This window comes from Macrotis lagotis, chromosome 1, assembly GCF_037893015.1.
Source record: "Macrotis lagotis isolate mMagLag1 chromosome 1, bilby.v1.9.chrom.fasta, whole genome shotgun sequence".
In the NCBI taxonomy this organism is placed as follows: Eukaryota; Metazoa; Chordata; class Mammalia; order Peramelemorphia; family Peramelidae; genus Macrotis; species Macrotis lagotis.
Genome location: NC_133658.1, coordinates 931,632,596 through 931,642,217, shown reverse-complemented (window position 1 = coordinate 931,642,217; position 9,622 = coordinate 931,632,596). Strand labels below are relative to the sequence as shown.

The window sequence follows — 9,622 nt, the reverse complement described above, 5'->3', positions numbered from 1 at the left end:
TAATTCACTTCTACTGTTCTGTCTCCCAGCAGTCTCTCCAAGGAATTATCTGGCCACGCAGATTAGCCATTCATTACTTTCAGTAAGAGTGTGGCTGGATTACCAGCAGGAGAAAAGAGAAACTGAAGGCTGAAAAAATTCTGTCCTTACAGAGGTGATTTTAAGAATTAAACAGTCTGAAAAACAACAACAAAGCAACATGTACAATTGACTTCCAGGTCATTTAGCATTATCAAAACACAGCTTGTCGTGAGCCTTGTATATAGTAACCAGCAATTCACTGTATTGACTAGAAAGGGAGCTAAAAACAAAATTTAAAAAATGCATTTCAATTCCCAAGCAAAAGCTTGTCCAATTTATATTCCACTTTTATGCCAAGCATGAGTGAATTTTTTCAGTGTTCTTGGTGAAAGACCTCAATTTTCTAGGCTTCTTCACCTGTCATATGGGTATAATAGTAGCACATAACTCCTAGTATATTATGAGAGTCCAATGAGATGATACTTATTAAATGCATGGCATACTCCCTCCCTGCCTCTCTCTCTCTAGGTAAATGCTAGCTAGTTGGTACTATAGATAGAGCACCAGGTCTGAAGTCAAGAAGACTTATCTTCCTTACATTAAATATGGCCTTCCATCCTTAATAGCTGTGTGATCCCAAATAAGTCTCTTAACCCTTTTCATTAACTCATCTGTAAAATGAACTGGAAAGGAATTGGCAAACCACTCCAGTATCATTGCCAACATCTCTAAATGGGGTCACAAAGTATGAGAAATGACTAGAAATTGAGCAACAATAATGTATGCTGTTACTCTTTTCCTTCTGTTGATTTCTGTTCTTTCCTCCCCAATTCTGCTCACCTAAAACTATTATTATAAAGATTCCTCTTTCCTTATGTCCCTGTTGAACTAAAAGCATTTATAACTGGATCAGCTAAGTGTGAGGGTCATGATCTGCTGCTTCTTCTCATACCATCTACATGCTTGTATAACAGACTGAGCTGAATGAGAGCAGTGGTTGATTGGCTTTTTCCTTCCTTTGCATGATCAGGGAGAACACAATGTTTAAAAGATAAAAGGTGCTTAATCAATGATTGATAAAAACCCCACATTCTTGCTCAATCTCCACCTTTTATTCCCTTCCCTATTTCTCAAAGGCAAGTTCTGCCCTCAGTCATCTATCTACCTCTTTCTAACAACTAATCAGTTCTATCTAGGCTCCTATAATTTCCCATTATGGATAATCTGGGTATCTCTCCCTACCATGCCACCTCCCAAAACCAAGGTACTGGATGAACCTGGTCAATGATTCTCCAAGCAGAGAGCCTAGAGCTGATGATTTGTACAAAACTTAGCCTTAGATGATTTCTAAATATGGCAGCTTCCTTCACACGGAGAAAATCATGAAACCTTTTTGTCTGACTGCACTACAAATTTAGGCCACCTTCTGGCAAAGCAATCTCCTGACATCTCCCTGAGTGACTCCCTAGGATGCTCAGCAAAGAAGCTTTCCAAGATCTTTTCCATTGACCCACCACTCTTCCTTCTGGCTAACTTGCACCCCTCTTCCTCTCTCCATATATTATCAACTGAGAACTTAGTCTCATAATTCACTGAAAAACTGGACCTCCTTTCTCTTCTGTGAAGAGCACACTGGACCTCCCAACTCTGAGACTTTTTCACCCTTTCACTGTTGCTTAGGATGTTTGTCATGGTTTTTCTGAAGCTCCAGTTACAGCTCCACTTCTACAATCAATCTATTCCAGTCCTCCTTAATTTATGACCTTCCCTTTCTTGAGAAGTTCCAATTTATCCTGTCCATAGTAGTTTTTTTTACACAGAGATTTACATGTTTGCTACCCCTCCAGACCGAGTTCCATGATAGTAGGGGAAGATCCTTGCCTTTTCTTACATCGCCAGTGCTTAGGGCCTGACAAGGAACAGGCACTTAAATGTTTGCTCACTCACAGATGACCTAAAATAGAGCCCATACGGTGTAAGACTGAGTTTTCATTTCCCTAAATTCCAATGACTTTTGATAGATTCATGGAATAATCCATGAAAAGGAAATGAAAGGTTAAAATGCATCCCTTCATTTTATCAAATGGTAAAACTCAGGTTGTTTCTGGTTCAGGGACTTGCCCAGGAAGTCAATGCTATAAGAAAATCTGAAAAAGAATTCCAAGGCAAATTTTCCTGCCCACCAAAGCTAGCACTTGCTTCACCACAACACAGAGAAGCCTCTAGTAGACACATCTCTCTTCTATCTGCTTTCACCACACTCACCTACACAGGGGGTCCTTGGGACTTGTTGTTTCAGCATCCAAGGTGCTCCCTTGTGCTCAAAATAAGACATCACATCATCTCTTGGAACTAGAAGCCCTGGACATGAGGAAGCAATTGGTAGTGAGCTTGAAGAAAAATTGGTAATGCAGTTCTCTTTAGGGAAAAGTTCACGTGGATACTGAAAGAGATATCTGTTCTCCCCATTGGTTCTGATAAACCAAGTAGTAATTAGACTAAATAACCTCTGAAATTAGTTCCACAACTGAGATGCTTCTTCCCTGATTTGATCTTTGACCTGAAGCTACCTAGTTTCAGAAGCAACAAAGAAAATGCTCAGGTTTCTTTTATAGGACAAGGGACATCAAGAGGACCTTGTCTCTTAAGACAAAGGAGACCAGAATTTTTCTCTTTTTACTAATAAATGCTCCAGATCCTGCAATCTAGAGAACACAGGCACACTTACGTGGTGAAACATCCTTACCCACAGAAACTAGGTTCCACATATTTTCCAACATGACTTCTCTGTACAACTCCTTCTGAGGATGTTCCAAAAGGCCCCATTCCTCCTGGGTGAAATCCACAGTCACATCCTTGAATGTCACCAACTCCTAAAGTATCAAAAGTATAGGATGGAGAGTTACAGCACACGTCAGTATTCCCCTAGTCTAAAAATCAATAATTTTGGAGGAAACTGAAGAACAGTGAAGGGATTTGAATGTAGGTCACACCCTTGACCAGTGTCAAAGTCAACACTTGAAGTCATGGACATGAACAGTCTAATGATTAACTGGAAAAAAAAGAGTTGAGAAATGTCTTCCTTTGGAATCACAGACAACTGATGTGTTCCATCTCTGAAGAAGGTTTATTTGTGGGGGGAAAGGGGAAAACAATTACCTGATATAAGTGATATCACATAAAGAAACATCTATGAAGAATTTTTGTAAAGTTGGCAAATACAGGATACCCTTGGGGTAAGTGGAGTTTTATATGATTTCTTAAGAGATAATAAAAGTTAATGAAAAGATTTAGGTTGTTCTTGAATGGCAGAAATGATATCTTCTCTGGATAAGATGCAGAGGATTGTAGACATTCTATTGATCAGAATCTAGACAGCACTGAGTGATATGAGGTGGTTCCAAGGCAAGTGAATGTGAGCAATCTGGATCTTTCATGGATGGCCTGAGGTCATTTTATATACTTTGTTATGAAGAAAGAAGAGTTGGAACGATGGAAAAGGAAAGCTTGCTTCATTAACTAAAAGAGTAATTTTTGATTATCTTGGTTTTGTTTGAGCAATTCACCCACAAAATGTGGTCAGTTTCTTCATGAGAAATATAGGTTCTCAACATTTCCCTAGAAGGATAGAACCTTGGGAGAAGAACCAAGAGAATGAGTTAATAAGCAACTGACAGACCACATACAGGAGAGGTTGGCCACATCTAAAATACCCCGATACTTGGGAAGGATCATCTCTATTTCTCAAGTACTACATGTCAGCATATGGGCTTAGAAAGGATGATCTTCCATTTTCATCATTAGGGCAGGAATCACTTTATCAGGGATTAGGATGTGTGAGAACCATTTTTCATCTATCCATAAAATTATCTTTTCTTTCTCATTATAAATGACTTCTGTTTTAAAAAATCTGACCGGAAAACCTGGAAAGACGTACATGAACTGATGTATCACCAAGTGAACAGAACAAGAAGAATGTTATACACAGTAGCAGCAATACAATAAAAACTGTGAATGGGTGAGCTATTCTCAGCAATGCATTGACCCCAAAGGACTGATGAGGTGTAGCATTTGCCTCCAGAGAAAGAGATGATGTTGTCTGAATGCATGCTATATGAATACATGAAGCATGCTACTTGTCACTTTTTTTTTCTTTCATTTGAGATCTCTTGTACAAAATGACTAACATGGAAATATTTTTTTTAATTTTCTTTTTTTATAAGTTTTTTTTTTTTTGCAAGGTAAATGGGGTAAAGTGGCTTGCCCAAGGGCACACAGCTAGGTAACTATTAAGTGTCTGAGGGCTGCATTTGAACTCAGGTACTTCTGACTCTAGGGCTGGTGCTCTATCCACTGTGCCACCTAGCTGCCCCAATTTTCTTTTTTTTAAGAAAGGTTTTATTTATTTTGAGTTTTATATATTTCCCCCATTCTTACTTTGCTCCCCTGCACCCCCCACAGAAGGCAGTTTGTTAGTTTTACATTGTTTCCATGGTATACAATGATCTCAGTTGAATGTGATGAGAGAGAAATCATATCCTTAAGGAAGAAAAATAAAGTATAAGAGAGATAGCAAAATTACATAATAAGACAACAGGTTTTTTTTTCCTACACTGAAAGCCTTTGGTCTTTGTTCAAAGTCCACAATTATTTCTTTGGATACAGATGGCATACTCCATCACAGAGAGCCCCAGATTGTCACTGGTTGTTGCAGTGATGGAATGAGCAAGTCCATCAAGGTTGATCATCACCTCCATGTTGCTGTTAGGATGTACAATGCTTTTCTGGGTTCTGCTCATTTCACTCAGCATGAATTCATGCAAATCCTTCCAAGTTTCCCTGAATTCCCATCCCTCCTGATTTGTAATAAAACAACAGTGTTCCAAGACATACATATGAAACATGGAACTGTTTTAGGTGATTGCATAACCTATGTTTGTTTTCTCATCATCTCAGTGAGCAGGAGGGGTAGGGAAGGAAGGATAGAATTTGGAACTATAAAGAACAAAAAGGTAAAAATGGTTTTAATACAATGGGAAAAATGTATTTAATTTATTTAAAAATTCAAATCTGATTTATGGTATATTTGTAATCAAGAATTCATCTTCCATTTATTTTATTTCATTATTTTACTTTTGAGCAAATGAGGAATTTATTGCTTTGGTCCACTATTTGAGATTCCCAAGAATTTTCAAAGAATTCCTTTCTGAGTCACTCTTCTCCATTGCAAGGGATTCAGCGTGGGTTTTCTTTAAAAGAAGACAATTCTTTTATTGAATGTTCACTTGACTCTAATTGATTCCCTAACTCATCCCTAAGAGAGGCTACTCCTAAACTCTTTTTTTCAGCAAGTGCCTCTCTTAGCCATCCTCCACCACCAGGAATAAGGAAGATCTAAGATCCATTTCATTACAAGGGACATGGATCCTTTAATAAACTGCTACTGGCTTGAAGTTCTGTCTCAATTTCTCTATTGGAGCCTTGAACACTGTAAGAGAGAGAAAAAGACTGAACTTATCCCCACATGAGCTTCATCTCTGAGTCAAAGAAGCAGCTTTTTGGTTTCTCACAGAGACTGCAGAACATGATTCCTGAATAAAGAAATAAACAATTCCCTCACTAATCAAATTATGCAGCCAATATTTTAGAGAGTTAAATAAAATCACAGTAAAATTCATTTGGAAAAACCAAAGATTCACAATATCAAGGGAAATGATGAAACAGTGAGAACATAAGCAGGGGCAACAGCAGCAGACCCCAACTGCATTCTAAAACAGCAGTTCCTTGAGACCATTTGGCACTGGAAAATAGAGAGAAAAATCGATTGAAAAGGGAAATAGATCTGTCAAAAATTAAAAGTCTGTTATAGAGAGAACCAGAGAAGTTTTTTGAATTTTCAGGATGACCTTTGTCTAATTGTTGACACATCTAGGAAAGCCAAATTAGTAGATGGAATTTCGAGGTGGACCAGACTGTTTCACAGTCAATCTTCAAATGTATAACTGGAGAGACACAGACCTTGAGGAAAAGACAACATTCAGGCTATTAAACCTTATATGGAGTTTGAGAAGATACTTTTTTTGTAGAAATGTAATATTAAATATCACATTCACAATACTGCTTATCATTCTAAGGAAAACTCCATTTTTTCTTATTCTCCCTAGTGTTTTTATAAGGAAAGGGTACTGTATTTTGTCAAAGGCTCTTTCAGCATCTTTTGTGATGATCATAGGCATTCTTTTTGATATGGCCAGCTAAGCTGATTGACCAACAAAGTGTCTCAGGTTGGTCATTCGTGGGGCCTCAATAGCTCAGATTGAATGAAAATAGCAACTGCTTCTCCATTGGCCAGAATCACTGAGGGTCATCCTCCCCGGACTAATTTTCTTTAAACTTGGCTAAAAGAGGCTCTTCTTTGCTACATTTTTTCACACCTGTCTAGATCACTGAGAAATCTGGAGGGTCTTAGCATCCCAGTTTAACTTTTTTTTTGCCAAAGCAAAAAGTGTCAATTCTCAGTCTCTTTGCCTCATCTTTCTTACCTATACTTAATCACTGGATGGGCATTGTCTCCAGCAAACTGTGACTTGGGGAAAACCTAGCTTTAAAAGACCAAGGTCTAACACTGCATCCAGGGTGATTTGTTTTAGTCCAAATGTGGCCACTGGACCCAGATGACACTGAAAGAGAAAGTGTTGCTTGTAACTTTGTAAGGCACCCCTCATGGAAATCCAATTCACTTGCATGGCCACTTGCATCACCTCCCTGATGGCCTAGTCTTCTGTTGACAAAGGCAATTATACATTTGTCAAGATTTTGTCCTTTCACTTAATTTGTTAAATTTATTGATCATGGGGGCAGCTAGGTGGTGCAGTGGATAAAGCACCGGCCCTGGAGTCAGGAGTACCTGGGTTCAAATCCGGTCTCAGACACTTAATAATTACGTAGCTGTGTGGCCTTGGACACGCCACTTAACCCCATTTGCCTTGCAAAAACCTAAAAAAAAAATTTGTTGATCATGGAATTGGACAAGAGAACTCCTTATATTTGTTTTAATTTCATAAACCTTAGAGGTATAGTCACTCACTTTATTTTACCTAGTAGGGATTTTGATGAATTCATTGAATTGCTCCCCAGTAAGAAATCAGGAAATCCCTTCCCCTAGGCACAAGGAAAACAAAACACCTGCCTTAGACTAAAAAGATGAAGGCTCTGAAGCAGGACCCTCATCCATATGTGCCTGATTAATTCATCTTTGCTCTTTGAGCTACTGCCCCACATCTGCATGACCCTGATTACTTAAACCTAACCCTACATCTGGATTTGGAGAAAGTCTGAGACTGAATTCTTTTCAGAGAACATGTTGCCTGCACTTCAACAATTTGGTTTTCTTCTCTAACTCGGACACATGTCACTGGACAATGGTGGTATCAGTGTGGATTCATGTTAGCTAGTTCGGAAAAAGCCTTCCCAAAACATTTACATTACAATTTTTTAAAAGCCTCTAAGTTTCCAAGTGCATTTTCTCCTTACATAGTCCATCTGATTATAGCTTCTGAGGTAATTTCATCTTTTCATAATTGTTCTTCTGGAAACTTGTCTCTTGTCTTTGCTATACTGTCTCTTCAATCTCTTCTTCTCAATGAATACAACATCTGTAAATTGTCCTAAAGTAATGAAATCTAATCCTTTCATTTTTGAGATAAAGAAACTGAACCTCGGAAGAATAGTCTCTTTTCCATCTGCTCTTTAATTTCCTTTTCCTTTTTAAATTCCAATTCAGCAGAGAAAACTTTAAAAACCTGCAATGACCTAGATGCAAGTGTTTTTAGAATCATTATTATTTCTTTTATCTTTTTTTTTAGGTTTTTGCAAGGCAATGGGGTTAAGTGGCTTGCCCAAGGCCACACAGCTAGGTAATTATTAAGTGTCTGAGATCGAATTTGAACCCAGGTACTCCTGACTCCACCTAGCTGCATCTTCTATTATCTTAAGTAAATCCCCCCCCCGCCCCAAAATCTAGCACTGATTACTATTTAAGTTCCTCAATATTTTAATAGTCACATTAATGGGAAAATGTTTTCATATCCCTGATACCTCTGGGTTTAAAGCTGTAGAGGGGGCAGCTAGATGACCCAGGGAGTAGAACACTGGCCTTGGAGTCAGGACCACCTGAGTTCAAATCTGCCTTCAGAAACTTGATACTTACATAAACTGTATGACCGTTGGGGAATTCATTTGACCCCACTGCCTTGCCAAAAAAGAAAAAGCTGTGTGGAATTCTTTCCAAATTGATTGAACCCCTGTATCTTTCTCACCAGCCTCACTCTGCTGAACACCAGCTGCTTCTGTCCCTCCTTCTCCCTCCAGGTTCTACCTCCTGGACTAGTCATCTGTCCACTAGAACAAAAGTTTGCAAGCATCCTTGGGAGATCATAGAGATTCACAGACCTCAATGAATAAGGGGAGGAGCACTAGGAAACTTCTGAATTTAGGAGTCATCTTTGTTCTGACAAATGATCTCATTGTCAACACTTGGGGTGTAGGGCCCAGCTACGGATCAGAAAGGTTGGTAATCTCCCTGGATGCAATGAAAATCCAGGTCTTTTAAAGCCTGATTTTTCTAAGGTCAGAGTAGTATAGATATGAGAGAGGTGAGGGAAAGAGGTCAAGAATGACTTTGGCTTTATCAAAAAAAAAATTAGACTAGGAGAATATCTTCAGGTTTGTCAGTAATTAAGGCAGGGAAAAACCAGTGGCCAAGAATAGGCTCATTAGCAGAGTCAAAACCCATCAATATAGGAGGGGAAGATCATCCGAGACATTGGTCAGAGTAGAAACTATTCCATTCTCTCTAAGGTAATTGGGGCTCAAACCATGACCAAGTGGGCACAACCTAGAACCCACTGATCAACAAGGAGAAGAGGAGTGATGGGGCTCTTCGGACAGATGGTGAAGAGGAGGGAAGAAAAGAGAAGGGAGGGACATGAAAAATTTTGTTATTGAGAATATGTAGTCTGGTGACCCTAACCCCCAATTTTCTTATTAAAGATCCTGGAGGACAATTCCTTCTCCAGCTTATTTTACAGATGAGGAAACTGAGGTAAACAGGGGTAAAACAGGGTCATGTCCATACAGCCAGCAAGAGTCTGAGTAAGGATTTAAACTCAGGTGATTCTGAACCTAGGCCTGGCACTCTATCCAGGGCACTTACCTTGCTGCCCTGGTTACATTAGGCTTGTTAAAAGTGTAAAGGTTTCAGGCCAACTTGAGAGGGGCTTGTAAGCACCTTAGGTAGTGAGGGAATTGTGGGAATCTAGTAAACCACAGTGACTCCTTTTTAGGACCTAAAGAAAATCTGGAGTTAGCTTAGATCCCTGTTTATTCCACTGTATGTCTAGTCCAATTTCTATCTTGTGAGATGTTGAGGAATTCATGTTTGTCCTTCCTTCTGTAAGAAGACCATGACATCAGAGAGGTGATGGCATGACAAGCAAGTGGGGGGAAGCTATGGCGAGTCACCAGTTACACCCTCTCCTCTGGAGTCAGCCATGGCCAATGGACAGATACAGATCAGGATAAGGGATGGCCTTGCATCAAG

At 39.2% G+C, this 9,622-nt stretch overlaps 1 protein-coding gene across 3 annotated transcripts in view; it reads right to left on the bottom strand.

Moving 5' to 3' along the window:
* The window catches only part of LOC141511949 (uncharacterized), a 58,578-nt gene that overhangs the window by 13,910 nt on the left and 35,046 nt on the right, over positions 1-9,622 (bottom strand). Inside the window, exons 1-2 of one of the 3 annotated variants that reach the window (XM_074220907.1) lie at positions 2,768-4,400; positions 2,287-2,382 (exon numbers count right to left, since the gene is read on the bottom strand). The exons of 1 other annotated variant lie outside the window; for it this stretch is intronic. In XM_074220907.1, coding sequence (XP_074077008.1) covers positions 2,287-2,382; positions 2,768-2,801 — 130 coding nt within the window. In that variant the 5' untranslated portion in view covers positions 2,802-4,400. Of the gene's footprint in view, positions 1-2,286; positions 2,383-2,767; positions 4,401-9,622 lie in introns of those variants that run through there. One more of the 3 variants, XM_074220910.1, reaches the window with a different exon arrangement.